This window comes from Drosophila albomicans, chromosome 3, assembly GCF_009650485.2.
Source record: "Drosophila albomicans strain 15112-1751.03 chromosome 3, ASM965048v2, whole genome shotgun sequence".
NCBI classification, from domain to species: Eukaryota; Metazoa; Arthropoda; class Insecta; order Diptera; family Drosophilidae; genus Drosophila; species Drosophila albomicans.
In genome coordinates, this window is record NC_047629.2 from 22,682,567 (window position 1) to 22,702,452 (window position 19,886).

General features: G+C 41.0%; 2 protein-coding genes across 2 annotated transcripts; both read right to left on the reverse strand.

Moving 5' to 3' along the window:
• Positions 1-102: 102 nt before the first annotated feature.
• Positions 103-19,639, reverse strand: LOC117567170 (uncharacterized). The gene is made up of 4 exons (XM_034246985.2): positions 19,318-19,639; positions 5,139-5,458; positions 2,296-4,107; positions 103-1,372 (listed from the first exon to the last, which is right to left on the reverse strand). The coding sequence occupies exons 2-4, from the start codon at positions 5,454-5,456 to the stop codon at positions 788-790; spliced, it is 2,715 nt and encodes a 904-aa protein (XP_034102876.1). The 5' UTR covers positions 5,457-5,458; positions 19,318-19,639; the 3' UTR covers positions 103-787.
• Positions 8,062-13,542, reverse strand: LOC117567171 (phosphatidylinositol 4-phosphate 5-kinase type-1 alpha). The gene is made up of 2 exons (XM_034246986.2): positions 12,776-13,542; positions 8,062-11,321 (listed from the first exon to the last, which is right to left on the reverse strand). Exon 2 carries the CDS (start codon positions 11,311-11,313, stop codon positions 8,872-8,874), a length of 2,442 nt encoding a protein of 813 aa, XP_034102877.1. The 5' UTR covers positions 11,314-11,321; positions 12,776-13,542; the 3' UTR covers positions 8,062-8,871.
• Positions 19,640-19,886: the final 247 nt, after the last annotated feature.

Consider the following 19,886-nt stretch of genomic DNA (forward strand, 5'->3'; position numbering starts at 1 on the left):
TTTCTCAGAGAATTAGTTTTGTCTGACATGTATTATTTAATAGATGCCTTAAATAATTCACTTTCCCAACCAATTTCCTTTAAATACAAAATCAGTTTTATATATTTCTCATCTTTATATTTTTATTCAATATCAAAGCAAAATTCATTTACAAACGTAAAAGAAAAAGTAATGTGTATTTTGTTTCGTTCAATATTTTGCTTACATTTAAATGTTAATAGCTAAATAATACAATGGTATTAATATATAGTATATGACTATGCTATTGAGTAACTGTACAATACGAAAAAATACGAACATAATTTACAATAACGTGTTTCTCATAGTATTTTTTGGCACACAATTTGACTATAAATACAAATTTTGGATCTCTTGCCGTATGAAAATATTTACATTGATCTAGAGAGAGACAGAGAAAGAGAGACAGGTAAACTGGGTAAAGAAAGAGACAGAGATAGAAACAAGGCGTATGCACTTTTCGAACATTTTTGTGCTTGGCCCACAAAAATGCAAAAGTTTGCCTCGTATTTGTTATTCCTTTGGTACAATGTGTGTGTTCTTTTGCTTGGCCGGATATATAAAAATTACTTCGTTTACATTTGCCAGCATAAGGTTAAGGATAAGAAGCATAAGAGCGAGTGATGAAGCAGACAAGGAAAACGGGTCACGCAGTGACCAGAGAGACAAGTAATAACACTTGACGCACGTCCGGGCTGCCGACGACGAGGACGTGCCTAGGACATTCGCCACTCGCCACTCGCCACTCAGGTGTCCCAGCACCCGAAAACTAGACAAAACTCTCCTGACGTGTTAAATTGAATTTCAGCGACGACGACGATGGCCTTCTGCTTCGCCCACTGTTGTTGCTGCTGCTGCCCGCTTGAGCCTCAGGCGTCTGATGTCCACTGCTAAACGTTGCTCCTCCTCCAGCTCCAGCTCTAGTTCCGACTCCAGCAGCCAGCAGCAGCTGCTCCTGCTGATGGGCCTGCAGCAATTGTCGCGCCAGCTGAGAGATGTCTCCACTGTATCCGCTGCCGCCTCCACTCTGATCCAACTGGGCAGCTCCACCCGCTCCACCTGCTCCAAGCTTGTCGGTGTGCATGGCCAGCGAGTGGCGCAGGAGATCGGGGAGACACCACTGCTCCAAGAGCTCAGCTCCGAGTGTGTGCGAGTGCTGGACGAGACGCGTCAGCGTGTGGAGAATCGCCTTAATGCTGCGCCGCTGGGCATCGCATTCGGCACGTGAGTCGTAGGTCTTGTAGAATTCCGTTTGGTAAACGGACGTGATGAAATTTATGATGATGCCGTTGGCCAAGTGGCTGTGGCACTTCTTGTTCAGCGACATGTTCTGCAGCATCCCAACGATTTGCTCCTGTTCAAACGATATAAAGCACAAATGTTGATGAGCAAAAAAATACATGTAATACAAACGTATAAAAGAGAGAGAACGAGAGTGAAAAGAGAAGAAAAAGATAGAGAGAGAACTGTTTGTGTATGTGTGTGTGTTCGTCGGACGCAAGGCAAATGAAAAATCGTGGCCAAGATTGTGAAAAAATTGCTTTGCAAATGCACAAATAAATTTTACGAGCTACTTCCAAGCAATGCTTTCAATAAAATTGCCCAGCAAAGCAGCAACCAGGGCTGGCAATCGATGCTCAAAAGCAACAAATTAGCTCACAAATCGATTCTCAAATCGTATTTCAATTGTTAGCGCCCTTTAAAGTTTTAAAGCTCTAAACTGTTGTGTAGTTAAAGTAGAGTAGAAGAGCGAATTCGTGAACTTTAAAAGGAACGAGTTATCAGAGAAGTTAATATAAAAAAAGGGAAGTTTCAACTAATCTCTATAATAATCTTTGTAAATATTTAGAACTGGATTTTGTTTGGAACTAAAAATAGTTACAAACTTCAACAGTGCTCAATATGAAACTAGTTAAATATAATGTTATTATTAATTTTTGTGTTCAAGATGAAACAGATATATTTCATATACTTAATATTAAAATAAAATGATGCACATTTAGAGAACTTATTCATTTTGAAATGAAATATTAAGTGAGTCTGAATTACATTAAAATCAATGACAATTTGAAACTTTAAAGAGCGTTTAAGTCAAATGACATTATTATCTCTATCCATTATATAATCAAATAACGTGCAATATAGAAATAAAATGGAGTGATTTTTGAACTCCTTTCGAAACTAGTTCCTTGCCTCACACACACACTAAAACATCCATCCCTGCCGCTCAGTATAATTCAATGTTCAAAGAAAGAGATGCAGAGAGTTAGCACTTACATAGAGAAAGACGCTGATGCCGTCGCTCTGATGCTCCAGCGTCGAGATCAGCCTGAAGATGGCCTCATTCGACATGATGGAATAGTGCGAAGTGACCTCCATGCGGCTCAGATTATTCAAAGCCGCCGCACACAGCAACAAGGTCTGAGCACAACACTCGGGTGTTAACAAAGCAGCCAACCCGGCAACAAGAGTTTCAGCGCAGTCTTTGAGTCCATCCACACGATGCTCGGGTCCATGCCAGCTGGCTGTGATTTGAGCTAAGAGAGAAACTGCTTCCCTCCGTTCGATGCCACCGCGTTCCACGTTGTTGTTGCCACCCACTTGAAGTATGTCCCGGACAATCTCAATCCCACCACAAGCGCCCAGCTGGGCAATTGCTTGCGGGGCACAGCAGAGTGTGGCGAGTGCACGCAAAGCCAAAGCACGCACTGAGCTCAGCTTGTGATCGAGCACAATGATGAGCAGCGCACGCACCGCTTCATTTTGGACAAAAGCATCGGAGAGCGAGGCGAAGCCATCGTAATCAATGTTCATCAGAGTGGCCAACATATTGATGTTGGCACGCAGCAAAAGATCGCAGCGACTCTGCTCAATGCTCAGCACCAAAACACGGGCCAAACGCTCAAAGATCAGACGCAAGGTGATCAAAGTATGTCTTTTAAGTAGCTGCACATCATCGAGCAGCGAATCGAGGTTCATGTAATGCTGTCGCTCTAGAGAATACCGTGTATCTTTGCTCACGGTGCGTATCTGCTCGAGATGCTGCTCGAAGCGTCGCCGCTCAACGCGAGCATCGTTGAAGAAGACGCCTCGACGCTCCAGGACACAGGCGAACTCATCCAGATGCGTCAGCAGCCTCGTGGCACCAGCCAAAGCTTCGGCTAAAGTTGTGGCCTGCATCCCAGCGAGCACTCGCTCGGTGCGTTCGAAATGCGCCTGGAGATCGAGCGCCTGCTGCTGCAGCTGACGCATCAGCTTGGCCACCGCGCTCGTCGTGATGGTGAAGTTCTTGTACGCCTCCTGGGCAATCGATTTGTGCTGCAGCATGCACATCACCTCCGGCTCGCAGCTCCAGCGCTCCTCGTGCAGCCAACTCTGCACAGCTTTGTTCTGCTCCAGCTGCTGAGGCTCTGGCTTCATGGGTTGCGTTCTCGCTTTCGCCTTGGGCGTGCTTGTGCTGGCTGTGAAGCGACTGCGCAGCGGCGAGAGTGGCTCGAATTTCAAAGTATCCTCCGCATCCTGTTGCGGCGCAGTGCCAAAGGTCACGGTTTCGTTGTTGTACGGCGGCGGCGCTTCACCCAAGTAAACTGTTTCGTTGTTGTACGGCGGCGGTGGCGTCACTGGTGACATGGGTTCCTCCTCGTCGGAGAGTTCGTGCTCCTGCTCCAGTTTCGATTTGCGTGCCAGGCGCTTACGACGTCTCACAGCCGGGCGAGGGGGCGTTGGTGCTGGCTCCTTCTCATCTTTGTCGTCCAGCTGCAGACTGTCGAGTTGCTCGAACAAGCGACTGCGACTGGCGGACAACTCGTCGTCCTCCTCCACATCGCCTTCCTCGCCAGCTGCTGCCAGTGGCTGCTTCTTAGGCGTTGTCACGCCATTGAAGGAGATGCGACGTGTTACGCTGACCAACGGCGAGTAGAAGGACGAGTTGCCCACGCGGCGTATGACTGTTGGCGGAGTTGCCACCGATCTCAAGGATGTGGGCGATGCACTGGGCGTGCCAGTTGCTGTTGATGTGGCTGTCGTGTCTGCCACAGCTGTGGAGCTTTGGCTGTGGTGCTGCTCCTCATTGTCAGAGAATCCCGAGTCCTGTAAAAGCAATACAAATCGAAATTTTAATTTAGAGCGTAAATTAAGTAAATAATCAATGGGTGGGGAAATAATATTGCATACGATCATATTTGAAAGGACAAAAGAATAGAGAGTCTTTAAATTCACATGAAAATAATTTAGGCAGGGAATAGATATTCATATGAAATTATTCAGAAGATTTCTTAAAAAATAATAAGAATATAGCAAACAAATATAAAATAAGTGAAACATATCGTTAAGAAGAAATAAGTGAAAGATGAAATCTATATACGTACATATAATTATATTTAAAGTATGTATTGTATAAGGAAAATTATGAGGAATTAAATATCGACTCAGTGAAACTAAAGGAAATGAATCAGTGAAATAAGATTATGAAGTGCATAGTAATTAAATTTATTTAAAGAATTGCACTCTTATCTAATGAAAACAGGTGACAAATAAGGAATATGAAATCATTATAGAATGATTCTGAATATTGGAAAACATATAAAGAAAGCATATATAAAACAACTTAATCACAAGAAGAAATAAGTTCAAAGTAAACCTTATATAACCTTATTTTGAATCATAAAATGTTGTAAAATATTATGACAAAAAGAATTAAAATAGTCAGAATAGAACTCTATTTTTAATTTACAATGAAAATTATGTGCAATAATGTGATGTAATGAATGTAAATCGAAGACAAATAGATTTTTTGCTAATAATAGAAAATATGTGTTATTCAATACGAAGAGTTTACAAATTTCAAATTCAGACTGTACTTTAATAAAGCAAAAAAGCTGGTAAAGAAATATAATACATTCGTTAAGAATGACAATGAACGGAATTGCCTCAAAATTAATAAGTGAAAATAAAGCTTTGCAGAATTTCTCATTTTACATAAATGTTGAGAGCTGAATTGCAAATTAAAGCGAAAGCTAAAATGGTAATACAGATTTCGATAGTATTTCGAGATGGCTGAAGAGATACGCATATAATAAAGTAAAGTATATGTAAAGTATATAATATGCTGGATAACACACCTGACTGCGCAGACTGCCGGGACTGTCGTGTTTGTGCCAGGAGAGCTTTGAGCTGTTCTGCTCATCGTCCACCTCCTGAATGCTGGACAGATTGCCAGCGTTGTTGCCCAGATGCCGTTGCAAGGCGCTGTCCAAGGATGCGGGCTGATGTTGCTCCTGTTGCAGCTGCAGCTGCTGCTGTTGCTGCAGATGCTGCAATTGTGGTTGCTGGTAACCGTAATTGAAGTGCGAATAGAAACCGCCGCTGGTGAAGCTGCTGCCCGACTGTTGGCCCTCCGAGCCCCACCAGACTTTGCTGTAGCTGCGCTGAAAGGACATTCCTGAGAAGGAGAAGAGAGAGAGAAATGCAAATCAGTTGCGTGAATCATTTAATAAATTGCCTCATTTGTTTAACCGCTTTAAATTCATTAAGTTTAATGCAATTGACGCCTGCTTAATTTATTTCAACATGCCCCCAAGGGTCCAATGGCATTGGGGCAAATGTCAACAACTATCAGGCCAAGTTTTAAAGTATTTTCCTCGCTCCCACACACACACACACACACACATACACACAAGAATAAACAAGCACAGACAGACGCTTCGTATTAATATCCGTTTGCAGAAAAATTAAATTTCCGCCGAGCAACGCAACAAATCATTATTTTAATCAATACATTTATATATGTATGTGTGTGTGCAGGTCCTTTTGGGTGTCCCTTTATGCTTGTGTTAAAGTGACCCTAAGATGGGAGACAGCTGCAGAGACTGGCTTCAACTTTGATTCGGATGAGTTTTCAGGCTTAATGCAAAGTTGCTGTTATCAAAATGACATTTGACATGTGGCAGAGACATAATTAGAGTGCAGCCTGCTGTGGCAACTTTTGTGCTCTCTCCTCCCCCTCCCCCTCTACTCGTCTCTCGCTTTCGCTCTATCTGCACTTACATATATAATTGTGTTATAATTTCAAAGTAATTGATGTGATGCCAAATTGTGGCCAGGTATTTATGCAGATTTTACTGCTGTTCCCATTACCATTCCCCTCTCATTCCCCCTTGGAAATCTGCGCACCTGTCCAGCCTCATCTACAACTCCAACCGGAGTTCCATCTACAGTTTATACAAGTGGGGGGGAAAAGGGAGAACAAATGCAAATGTTGGCCAAAAGCATTTACGCTATATTATGCAAATGAAATAAAGTAATTATGCCGCACATTTCTGTGCCGAGTGCTTTACAATATTTGCCACTGCTGCTGCTGCTGCCTGTTCTTGCCCCTCATCAGTTTTGGCTGGCACTTTTTGGTGGTTTTACGACATTCCTATATATATGTATATATACATTTTTTGGGTTGACAACAAACATAAATATATACATAGAAATATATTTTGCGGCTTTCACTTGTAGCAACATATTTATTACTGTTTATTTATTTACTTTTTGCCCACTGTTTACTGTTCTGTTTTTTTGGTTTTAGCATAATTATGCAATAGGAGTGCCGAAAAACGCAGTTAACCGAAAGCATTTACTGTATTTTCGTTCGCCACTGCAAAGTATGCAATGGTTTTTGTGCTCGCCGCATATTTGCCATTACAGTTTTGCAAGCACTGCTGCTCGCTGCTCAAATATTTAACCATTTATGCGTGGAGCGATAATAATGGAATAATTCGTAACGCATATGTGCTCTAATAGGTAAATATTTATAAATAAATGCCAATTTAATTGTTTAAAAGCGGAAACACTTGAAAAAAGTTGAAATATATAACTAAATGGCATACCGGGGTAAATTAATTGAAACGAACAGAGGAAATAAAACCTTTTCTGCTCTGCCTACTATGGGCTGTATTAAAAACTTTATTGCCTCAGAGAATACATGTGTAGACTTGTCTTTCTGCCTCGACTACAGGGTATATGGCAGTGCATGTTAATTGTGTTTTTAATTGAAATAAATGCAAAGCAAGTATTATTGTTAATTGTTTTACAAGGCATCTGAGAGATTTTTAATTAAAATGTGAACAATAGAATTTACGCAAATTAATTATACAAATATAAATAAATATCGAATAGCATTTTGTTAACTATTTAAATAGCAATGTTAAATTATACAATTTCAAGTCTTCGCGGATTTCTTGCCAAACAAATTCATGTTGATTTTCGCTTTACGCTTAAAAGTATGCAATGCAAATTTTCATTTAACGATGCGGCATAAAAAAGATGGCGGCGGCTAATTAATGAAGAGCTTTGCGAACACCCAACGCGCTGAAGAGGAGTCGAGAGGGAGAAGGGTAGGGGAGGTGAGGAGCAAGCCCATGGCTTGCACAATAAATATTGCGCAATGCTCGTTGGCGTATCTGCGCCGCCACGAACGTTTGCTGCAAGGCGATAAAAATTAACGGTACTTAATACCAATATGGAAAATCATTAAGTGATTTATAGCCGAACGCAGCGCAGCAGAAACGGCAACAGCAGCAACAACAAAAACAACAAAGGCAGAATAAGGCCGATTAATATTTGTCAACGCTTTTAAAGCACTTCAGTGAGACAGCAAATCAACGAGGAGGCGGTCACATTAAAAGTACGGCATCCCTGGTTTAAGCTTATTAATTGTAAATCTCGATGAAAACGGCGCGAGGCTCATTTATTGAGAATTTCATTAAAAATAACAACGCAAGATTTTCCATCACTGCGCTTATTAATTAACCAACTGGCTTTAATGTTGCAGCCCTGGTTGATGATGGCTTTATTCGAGTAATGCTCTGGGCACTTATGTTTCACTCGATCACACAGATTAATCGAGCATATCGATCATTAATTGGGATTTTCATTATTTTGATAAACACATTCAATGCGAATTTTAATTAAATAACATAATGTGAACTCATTAAATTCGCAAATAATTAAAGGTGCTTTGAACCAGCGCAATTAAAAGATAATCGCGCCATGACTTTTTTTTGTTAATAATTTCGTTTATTTCATTAAATCTGTTAAGTATATACAATATGATCCTAGCATACAGATAAACGCATTTTATAATACAAAAATACACAGATTAACAATGTCAAACTTGTTTGCGCTAAAGCATTTTGTGAAGTCTTCTCTCGCTGTGTGCAGAGAAAACTTGCGACTAAAAGTAATACATATAGAGATAATATCAAGAACCTATATCCAATGAAGGCCACAGACAAATTACGAGTCGAGTTTACAACCAAAGCAAAAACGAACACGAACACAAAAAAAAAAATGGGAAAAGGACAAACAAAATGTGATAGGAAAATGAAAATAATTATAAATTTTAATGGGGAGACGAAAAGCGAAATAAAAAGCAAATTGAGTCGAATTTTTTTTGCTAGGATTTCCTTTTCATTTCAGCTTTTCGTTTGCTCTCTAACATGTTGCATAGTAACGCGAGTGTGTGTGTGTTTGTGTGTGAGTGTGTGGCAGTCAATTAACAAACGCGCCACATAAATTTTCATATCGAATACACATATTCGTTTTTTCGTATTTGTTTAATCAAGATAAACGAGCTGTGCGCGCGGCAGCAGCCACATCGAATATGAGAGGCACACTCACACACTCGCTTTTACGCTTGCCACATGCCACACACAACGCAGCGGGTGGAGGGGGGAGTGTGTTGATATTACAGTGTTCTCAGTGAAAGCCAGCACCAATCTGTAGGGTAGGTAAACAGGATATTTATTACACATCGCCATCGCCTTCTCGTTCCTCTCTCTCGCTCTCTCTCTCTCTCTCTAATCCTCATCGCGGCACATCGTTCACCAGCAGCGTGGATGTGTAGCTGGGCGCCTGGATGTGCGCCGTCTTTGTGGTGGCATGCAACACCGTTGCAGGCTTCCCATTCACATCCACCATATGCGCAGGCGTCTCCTCCACATAGCCCACCGTGGTCACCTGCACACTCGTCTTGGTCAGATGCAGTGTCCTCGACCCGGAGTTCGGTCTGTCGATGTCGCCGCTGTGTTGGCGACTCACAACGTTGCCATTGCTGTGCTGTGTGTGCCGCGTCATGATCTGTGCCCCCGTCGTGGACTCATCGTCGCTGTAGTCGCTGGTCAAGGCGCTGCTGCTGCGCATGGAACTGTCATAAGAGTACGGAGATTGCAGACGATGCTTCTCGATGCTGTTCCCAATGTTGCTGTTGCTATTGCTGCTGCGCTGCTGCAGCGTTGTGGTGGAAACAGCAGCCGTAATATCCTCCTCGGAGATGTCATCGAACGCAGGCGGCGGCGTCGACATGCCCGACAACATGGCCAGATTCACTGGCCGCCCTCCGCCGCCGCCGTTCACCGCCACGTTTGCCGCATTGGAGGCGGGCGTGCGGGGGAGCGGCGTGCGTAGTTGGGTGGTAGAGGTTTTGCGCTTCGAGGGGGAATGTTTGAGCGGAAATGTGGGTGTCTTCTTGAACACCTGCTTGCCCATGGCGTCCTGGAAGCGCTTCGCATAGAACGACGGACGACAAACGGAGACCGTGTCACCATTGTACAGTATGCTCTTGAATGTGTGCTCCAGCTTCTTCTCCAGCCGATAGGATTGCAGTATATCAATGATGCCAATGTAGAGAAGCAAGCGTTCATCGTTCGACGAGCGTGCGGGAATGCCGCCCTTTGGCTCATCGTCGCCCTCCTCGATCGTGGCATCCAGATCGGCGGTGATGGACTCCATCGCCGTGGAATGTGCCACCAAACGCTGGCGATTCATGCTGCGCGTGCGATTCAAACCCGCTGCCGAGGTGCCCGGTATCGATGCGTAAGAGGCGACCGCATGCAGTTGATTCACCTGATCCGCTTCGGGTGCATCGTCATCGTTTACCGTAGCCAAAGGCGCCGCTGCTGCGCTTCCCTCTTTGCGCTGCAGCTTCGCTCGTGCGTTGCGGATGCGCTCCTCGCGTTTCTCTTTGGCCGCAATGTCCAGATTGTGTATGCCAACCAGCAGGGAGTAATCCATAATCTGGAAACTCTCCAGCACCATGCAATCCCTTTTGATAGTGTTCATCAGTGCCGTATAAGTGTCTGCCTCGAGGAAAATGCCATCGGGATGATGCTCGGCAAAGTCGAGATCCTTGAATGTGGGACTCGCCTTTTGACGCTCCGCCTTGGACGCCTTGCGCCTGAAAGTGGAACCCTTTAGATCGTATTTGGAGTGCATCTTAATGTCCGAAGGGAGCAGATTGTTCATGGCCACCAGTCGCACATTCTTTGAGTTGTAGTGAAAACAGTAGAGGCCAAAGAACTTGGGCAGCAGCGTTCGCGGATTCTGCGAGAGATTCATGTAGTAACCAGGCAGCAGTTTCTGCAGAAATTCACACTCTTTCTTCTGCACCGTCTTGATGATGAACTCATCATCGTCCGTCAGATAGAAGATTGATCCCGAGGCACCCGGATTGGACAACTCGCGCATTGGCGATGCCACCATGGACATGAGAAAATCGTCCGGTTCAATGTTGAACAGATCGCGGAAGTAACGAAAAGCTATCGGTGCATAGACCTTGAACCTAAAGTCGCTATAGTGATGCGCAGGCGTTAGCGAAGAACCCTCCGGGGGAAAGGCAATTGTCTCCATCTCCCAGAAGTCGTTCATCAGCAGATCTCGCTTCGGTTTGCTCGCCAAGCTGCCCACCGTATGCTGTATGCCCAGCTGAATGGAGCCCATGATCTGCTTCGACTGGATCTTCTTGTACGTCACTTCGCCGCCCTCTGCCACCCGACGATGACCGATCTTCTTCTCGTGCTTCGTCGAGGGATTCCTCGACACCGTCGCGTCCAACATCGAACTGTCGCTGTACACCTTCGGAATTTGCGTGGCCGCAATGTTGCTAATCTCCTGCTGTAGCAGCGCCAGCGACTCCTGGCCGCCATGAGCGTTAGCCGCTTCCCTGAAGAGTTGCCGCGATGTGCCTGCCACGGGCTCAACTGGTTGCGGTTGTGGCAGCGGTGTGCTGGGCGTGCTGCACGTTTGCTGGATTACTGGTATCACGGGCAGCTGTTCTGTTGTGGTGGCCACATAATCGTTGATCGAGTTGCTCGACGTGTTGATGTTGAGTTTGAGTTGAGGCGGTTGTTTCGGTTGTGGCTGCTGCTCCTCCACTTGCTGCATTTGCTCCACTTGTTCTCCACTTGCTTCGCCGTTGCTGAGCTGCTGCTTGTTCAGCGGCTGCAGCTCCAGCTGCAATTGCTCCTCCATGCTGCGGGCTGTGGCAGCAAAGCGTGAGGGGGAAAGAGAGTGGGAGAGTTAGCCAGAGAATGCAATATTGGGTGTTGGCAGTGGCTCGCAAACTGTAAAAAGCAACGCTCAAATTGCAGGCAACAAAGTAAATGTGTGTGTGTGTGTGTGAGTGTGCATGTGTTGGGTGATGATTAAGCGTCGCGTCTTGGCTACAATTGTCACGTTTGCAATTCAACACAGTGCGCATTCGCTATGACGCACAGTGGAGGCAAGCAACGAACGCTGACCTTCCAGCGAAGCGAGTGCAAACCGTAAAGCAAACAAATAAATCAACTGCAAACTGCCTTCAATTGTGCTGCAATTGTTGTTCTCTTTTTCTCATATCTTCTCGCATTTTTCTACTCAAAGCTAAGGCAGCTGCTGCCACAGACATCGCCTCATATATGCTGCTTATCATTGTTTACTCTACACAAACAACAAATCGTTTTTATCGTATTCCATTTTGGAGAAGCGTGACTCCCAAACTGTTATGCTACTCAAACTGTAAGCTTCGTCATGGAATTTGCAACAATTTAATAATAATTTGCATGTGCAATGCAAAAAAGATTATAAAAAAGAAGAGAGAACGCAAAACAATTGTTTGCATATGGCAAAAGTCAAAACAATTAAATTGCGTTAGAAAGAAAAACAATTATTTGGATTTTGATTTGTGAAATTGAAAGCCAAAAAAATATACAACACACACATACATTTGCCAAGTGTATGTGTATGTTATTTATATTATTTTTGTGCTTGTCAAGCGCTCTCTTGGCTACAGCTAAAGATACAGATACAGATACGGATGCGGAATTATGTATAATAGCGAATGTATATATTTTGTATAATAGATAAATCTATTAACAACATATAATGACAACGGAAAATTTTCATAATCTCTTTTTGCTGAATGAAAAGCGAAATTTTATGTGTGTGTATTTATTATTAGGGGAACTGTGGGCGTTGTTTTGCCTTTTGACCAGCTATTTGGTATTTTATCTTATCAGCGGCAGAAAAATACGTAGACGCCATTGACAAGCCAAAAAATGTATTAAGGCTTATGAAATGCGCTAATTAATTGTTTTTTTTTGCTCCAATTGTTGTTAAATAACAGTTAACAGGGCCGCGTTAACAGTTTTGCATGCTTAACAGAGCGTTTAACAGTCGTTAAAATTAAAGCTCACATCATCGCAGCTAATGTTGTTGTTGTTACGTAGATAGTGAGGCAATAGTTAACAGTGGCTTAACAGTCGTTAAAGAGAAGCAGCCGCTGTTAAAGCTACCTAAATAGTCAAGGAAGCTGAGAAACCTTTGGTCACAATACTGTTGTTGTTGTTGTTGTCAATGGGGAATATATGTACACATTTATGAGCTTGCAATTAAACGCGTTGCCTTTTGTTTCAGCCATTTGCTGCCATTTGAATAAATTTATTAGCGTACTTACACACAAAATGCTCGAGGGGAAACGCCGCCAAAGGTCACACGCACACAGCTGACTATGTGCGTGTGTGTGTGTAAGTTTAGTGTAAGCAACAAGTTGTAGTTGTAGTTGTATAGCACTCCAGCCAATTGCTGATGAGAGCTGCGAATCTTATGCGCCTCTCACTCTTTTACTCTTGCACTTCCAACCCTTCGCTGCAGCTGCTGTTGTTGTTGCTGTTGCTGTGACGCGTCGATCAATGAACGCTTTTATTGTTTCGTTGTGCTTCGCGTATTTCTTCTTGCTTGGTCAGACAGTTTGTGGTTTGTTGTTGTCGCTGTTCGATTTCCAGTTGATAAATTGCTTTCATAATTCACATATCCAGCAACAATTTCAATGACTGCTTAGTGCATATGTGTGTGTGTGTGCTTAGTGTCTCTCGCTATGTATGCGTGTTCGATGACGTCGGCGGCAAACAGCAAATTTCTTTTATGTTTCGCGTAGCAGCGACTGCGGCAGCCGCATGAAGACCCCGAACATCTCTCACTGTGCTTAATACGAGAAAAAGAACAAAAACACAATTGAGACGCGCGCGCACCGCAAACAAACCACAAAAAACTTTTGCTTTAACTGCCACACACACTCGTAATTTCGACTATTGTTTAATAATGTTTAAAAACAAAGTGAAATCTTGATACACTATTTTTTCTCTTTTTTTTTATTTGCAAGCGCACAGCACAGCTGGCCAAGTCATACGCGCAGTGTGAGTCAACTCTGTAGAATGATGGTGCGACGAAGCCAGCAGGGACCACAGCCAGACAACTTGTGCGTTAGAGCAGTGCCGCTATACAATCGCACCGTGTGCGAGAATGAGTCAACAGGTAGCGACTGTTTATTTCGAGTGCTGCAAAGCGCTGTGAAACAGTGCTGTGGAATGTTGCCAACTGCTGGCGCCACCTAGCCGTCGTTAGCACAAATGTCACAGCGATCACTCCACCGCTGCGACGTTGACCTATCGATATACATTCCAAGTAAGCGTTATTTTTTAAATGGCCAACGCAACGCAAAATCTAATTAGAATTAAGCATCATAAATATGTAGATATATTTGTGTATGACAAGAGCTAAGCGCGTTACTGTCGCGGCTCTGGCTTAACTAATTAGATTATGGCCGACACAAAGTGCGCCCCGAAGCCAGCTAAAGACACTCCCCCCCTTGGCAAAGTCGACTCACATTTTTGTGGTGTTAATTTACAGCAACAATATAATGCGCCTCATTAGCACCACCAACAGCAACAGCTATAGCAGCAGCCTCGCAATAACTGCGACTGTAATTTTCAATTGATTAAAAAAGAGAGAAAAAAACCTTAGCGAAATAATAGAAACAGCAGCGGGGAAACGCCTCAAATCGATATTTATTGTTGGCGATGAGTAATTTAAATAAATGTTCCGCTCATTAAAATTACAACAACAACCAAACAGCTCGTTACAAAAATACAAATGTCGACAATAACAACACAGTCACGATATATTTTGTTCAACAAAATTGCATTTAACAATTGACTGAGCCTCGAGCTGTGTTTAATAGTGTACAAATTGATGTAAAATTTCAATTTGGAATTCAATTCCTGACTTGAAGCGGAGACAGGGAGGTCTGCCATAATTATAGCTCATTCTATAGGACTATTCTTCCTCTCCTCCCCTCTATTTTGTCCATCCATTATTATCTGCATCTCTCGTATTTGTTTAATTAGCAGATCGATAAGCAAAAGTGGCGACAAATCAAATTCATATGCAAATTGTAAGAAATGTAAAAGAATCTTAATAAAGTTGTTTTGCAAATGAGGCGCAAACAGGTTTTGAGTTATCATTCGAATGAGTGTTATTCATATTATATTATAGCTATTCGAATTCATAGCCAGCAGCATTCTCGATATGCGATGCGCTTCAAGGGGGAAACAATTAATTGCGCTTTATCGGAATGCTTAGAAAGGGCATAAAGTGAATATCTTAATGGATAAACTGCTGCCAAATACCCTGTAAATTTAAATATAGATAATTTGTAGCAAAGAAATACAGCTAGAATAGTATTAAATATTTTTTCATTTTAAATAAGGTTTCAAATGTATTTTTCTTTATTTTTTGTTAAATCTTAGATCCAATCCAATTTTGTTATGTTTGTATATTCCACTTTTCATGCAAATAAAATGAAATTGAGCTAAGAAAGTGAATTTTTTTAATATTTTATTTATTCATTGATTAGTATCAAAGACTTTATCATTGACATTTTTAATTAGAAGTCAATTTGAATTTGTAAAAATCAATTTCTTTTTGTTTTGGCTTTTTTAGAAACTTGTGACTACACATAAAGAGTTTCCTCTTCCGATTTTCTTATTTACATAAAACTTGTTTACAGATATAGAAATTTGAAAATTGTAGAATTTCATTCATATTTAAGATTAGAAATTTGGCTTGCACTTCCTCTTCCCCTGTAAATTCTTGACCCCAACTAATCGCCTCCTTGTAGGGTATTCAAAGCATACAACCCAAAAAAAATAAATACGAAATAATACTCATAATTTATGCAACACGCGACGCAACAAAAGCGACGACTGTTAACGGCACTTTTGCTTTAAGCCGAATACAATAAGCCAACACACACAATTGGGCCCAAGCCATTAACTTCTTTGGTTCAAAAACTTTCAAGAAATGTCGATAACAAAAGCGATTATCGATAACATATTCGGTAAGTGCTGATTAAAATTGTGATAAGAAATACGCCCCAAAAATGTGCATAAAACACCCATTTACAATATTTAATGTAAAATTCAAAATGAATCAAGTGAATGGAATGCAATGAATGGAATTGAATAAGTGGATATCTCGAGAGGACATTAAGGACGACGTCATTGAGCAGGTCAGTGGATGTAATTAATTAATGAATATTACCATGGTTATAAAATTGTGAATAATTATGCAAATTTCTGAGAGTGATTCACGCAGAATTTGGGCTGAATTGAAACGGGTTATTCATTCACAAAGAGAGAAGGGAAAGAGTTAAATTTCATTCGAAATGTTATCGCCATAAAGTAAACATTTAATTTGGTTTACAAATATCATATTTCTATTTCCGGAATAATACAAATTTAATAACAATTCTTTAACTTTCAAAAAGATGATAAACTGAAATTGTTGCGAAAGTTTTCTCCCAACTTTTACAAAGAATATTATTCATAAGTTGTGTTCACAATTTCACTGTTCATTTAATTAACAAATTGTTGAGGCATTTTCGGTGTTTTTTGCGGCACTTGAAAAGGAAAAATGGGGGATTAACTTAATTAAGCGGCACTTGAATAATTGATAATAAAACAACAAAAATATACCGGGCGCCTTTTTAATAGTTGTCATATTAAAATGGTAAATAATAAATTGATAAATTGAATAAATGTGAAATGTGAAATCCGAAATGCGGAATAAGCGCAATAAATTTTAATCGCTGTGTTAAGCATTTCCCATTTGTTTATACACACACATTTTGCCAATTCATATTGATTATTATTACTCCACGTAATAATATTATTGCCCGCCCCTCGCTTTTGTTTAAATACTTATTTTGTCGTCTGGCAGCTGTTGCATTGATTATAATGCAAATTATTTATTTATTCATCTTTAAACGGGGCGGGCATCATCATTTATTCAGTGGATATGTGTACACCGAGAATAATTGGATTCCGTGTTCCCAGATGCAAAATCGCTGCAATTTCACCAAGTTAGATCCCTTTACATTTAGTTAACTTAAAGCTAATTGTTTACTTTTTAATATGTTGAATGCTATTTGTTTTTCATTTTTCTATTTCTTACATTGTGAATATGTGTAAAATGAGAATAATTGGATTCTGTGTTCCCAGATGCAAAATCGCTGCAATTTCACCAAGTTAGCTCCCTTTACATTTAGTTAACTTTAAGCTAATTGTTTACTTTTTAATATGTTGAATGCTATTTGTTTTTAATTTTTCTATTTCTTAAATTGTGGATATGTGTAAAATGAGAATAATTGGATTCCGTGTTCCCAATTGCAAAATCATAGTCATTCATTGTTTATATTTTACAACGTTGAAACATATTTGCGTTTAATTTTTCAGTTTTTTAATTTACTAAAATATATTTTCAAAATAGTTTTTTTAAAGCGTATTAAATAGTTCATTTTTAAATTCAATTCGCTTTGTTTTTGCGACTCTTTTGTGTTGTGCTCTGTGCATATGGCATAATTAATTGTTGTCATTCAAGTGACAAACAATTAAATAATAAATCAGTTTTTATATAATTGTGCAATTATGTTGAATGCGGCCATCGCCTCGATTTAACTAAATATTTTTCTTTCGTTAAACTGCATTCAATCTAGTCAAGTATTCTTTTTTGTTTTTGTTATTTTATGCTTATTTGTTTTGAGCTTGAATGACGCATAAAAAGCGCAAAGCAAACAAACACAATTGTTAACAACAATTGCAACAATAAACAATTGCCAAATGGCCCTTAAATAGAATTGGTTTTTTGTCAAATGGCGAAATTTATGACACATTACGCAACACTGGCGACAATACAACACTAGAAAAAAGCTTCTACTATTACAAATGCCTTTCTTTGTTTGCCGTTGTTTCCATTGTTGCTCCATATTGGGGCATCGCGATTGGCATTTTCAATGGAAAATCAATTGAATCGCCGCGCATGAAACATTAATTCAATTTAATTACACCTTTAAGAGCAACCACTTTGCCATTCCCATTCCCATTCCCATTCTCCATTCCTATTCCGATTCGATTAATTGTGGGTCTCTCTAACGGTAGCATAATGTTATCGACACCATTGTCATTGATAAACATCTCATCATCAGCTCAGTTGAGAATGTGAATGTGAATGTGAATTCGAATCGCTCAGGTGGATGACTTTAACTGGAACTTGGACTGAGCTCGCGACTGGTTTAGTTTCGTCTCGTGTGGTCACTCGATTGTTGCATGCCACCGCCTTGTAATCAAGTCGTGCAACGCCTTGACATGCTCACTTACTTGCCGTAACCAGGCAGCGATCTCACTAATGACTCCTCTTTAGCACCAATGCTCAATGTGTGTGGCACGTTGCAAGCGTATTCAATTTGCCGCAGTGCCATAATCAAAGGTATTAACAAATTGTCTGTAAACAAATTTCGCTAAGCTTGACAGATTGATTAATAACAATTAAAACTCATTACTCAACGAGGGCAACTCAAAGCGTTCTTGAAACTTGCACAAAGTTCAACACATAACTTCGTTTGTTCACATTTTTCATTGCTCAAGTGATTAATCAAAGTTTTTAGCAAGAGCAAAGCTTTTGAAAGCACTCTAAAAAGTTTTCAACTTAAGACAGTTCTTTGCAAAATAATATTATGAAGTGATTTTGTGTTTAAGAGGAAATTGCTTCATAAGTTTTTTTCCATTTTGATCTTAGACTGAAAATGTTTTCTTATGCGCTAAATCTTTTTGTGCTGAGAAGACAATTTATGATTCTTCTCCCATGAGTCACTTATTCACTCAGGTATTCACCCCAGGGAAATGACGTCACAAATGTTGTTTTAATGACATTCCAATTGACAAACAAGAAGAAACTTCTATTTTAATTAAAAACCCAGTTGTGAAACTTTGAGGACTGACTGATTATTCATTCAACAGCTCATCAAATATTCATATTAAACAGATAAACAAATACTATAATTTGTATTTATTCCAGTATCTTATCAAGGAAACCAAAGCGCCAATGCTTAAGACTGACATAAGTGTGTCACTGATAAGATTGGGACAGTTAACCACACTTCCCTCGTGATTAATTTCGCGAATTTCCCACAGTTTCCCTCAGATGATTAATCAAATGGCGAGTGTAACAACCTGAGCTCAACTTGTGATCACTCACTCGCTATGTAAAAAGGGGGAAAGCTCCCCCAAAAGCTCGACGAGTTGTCCCTGTCGCTATGCTCACCTTTCAGACAGTGCGATGACTCACGGGATCTACAATGCGACGATATAAAACCGTAGCGAGAACATTAAGATATAAGAAAAGCAAACAAAGACGCTAAAAATCCCTGAGTCATAAAACGGCGCTTGCGATTTCAGGTTGGGCTTTGGCTTTAGGTTGTGTTAATTTTTTTTTTTTTTTGTGGGGTTTGTCAACCGCCCCAAAAGCAAAGTGAATGCTCTCGTTGTAGTCATAGCAATTATATTTTTATATGGCCAAGTGTCAGGGGTCTTTAATGAGGGGCGTACACCGAAGGAATGCTGGATAATTTTATTGTTTATATTTGTTTTTGTACTTTTATTGATAAGCTGCCCGTAATATGCTTGTTGATAAAGCAAAGCACTTGCTTATTGGGGTCACCGTTGGGGCGATGGGACACAAACATAACATAAACATAAAGAGCCGAAAAGCACATTCATACTTGGACGAATACGCGAGTATGAATATGAGTGTACTTATGATTATGGCGCGTATTCGCTGTATTCACTTTTACGGCTGTTGTTGTTGAGAGGGTGCCAAACTTACCGTTGTTTATTGATAAAGCAAAGTCGAGGTAATCCCAGTTTAGTATTAATATCGCTGTTTTATTTTAAGCACGTGTCATTTGATTATGGTCAGTGTTATTTACACAAACAAAGCACACAACACCAAACACGATACACAACACACACACAGTTTGTCAATGTTTGGGGTGGGGTGGAGAAGAGTGGGAAATAGTTTTACACTGCGCAACGGTAAACGATTCCGATATAAACACGAAAAACACCGGGCGAAATACGTAAACACTATCGATGAATAAACACAAAATATACGCGACGATCGCGACGTCTGCGTCTGCGTTGTTCGAATGTTGGCAGCAGAATGGCAATCGCAGTGTCACCGTTGCTGTTAGCAAGCCCAAAAGAGCGCCGCTCTCTCAGAGAGAGTAGCAGAGAGAGCGCAAGAGAGAGCTAGGTGACGTGCATTACCTGAGAGCGAAGCACACACCACGCGCTATCAGCCAAGCAGCTGCCGCTGCCGCTGCTGCGCCCAGTTTCAGTCTCCCCTGCCTCGGGTAGTTTGTTCATAGTTGTTGTTTGCTTAATCATATTGTA

Coding starts and splice junctions, on each gene's coding strand:
- LOC117567170 (XM_034246985.2), bottom strand. CDS start 5,456: ATGTCCTTTCAGCGCAGCTACAGCAAAGTCTGGTGGGGCTCGGAGGGC. Junction 4,108..5,138: donor CCGGCAGTCTGCGCAGTCAG/GTGTGTTATCCA, acceptor TTGCTTTTACAG/GACTCGGGATTCTCTGACAA. Junction 1,373..2,295: donor GCATCAGCGTCTTTCTCTAT/GTAAGTGCTAAC, acceptor TCGTTTGAACAG/GAGCAAATCGTTGGGATGCT.
- LOC117567171 (XM_034246986.2), bottom strand. CDS start 11,313: ATGGAGGAGCAATTGCAGCTGGAGCTGCAGCCGCTGAACAAGCAGCAG.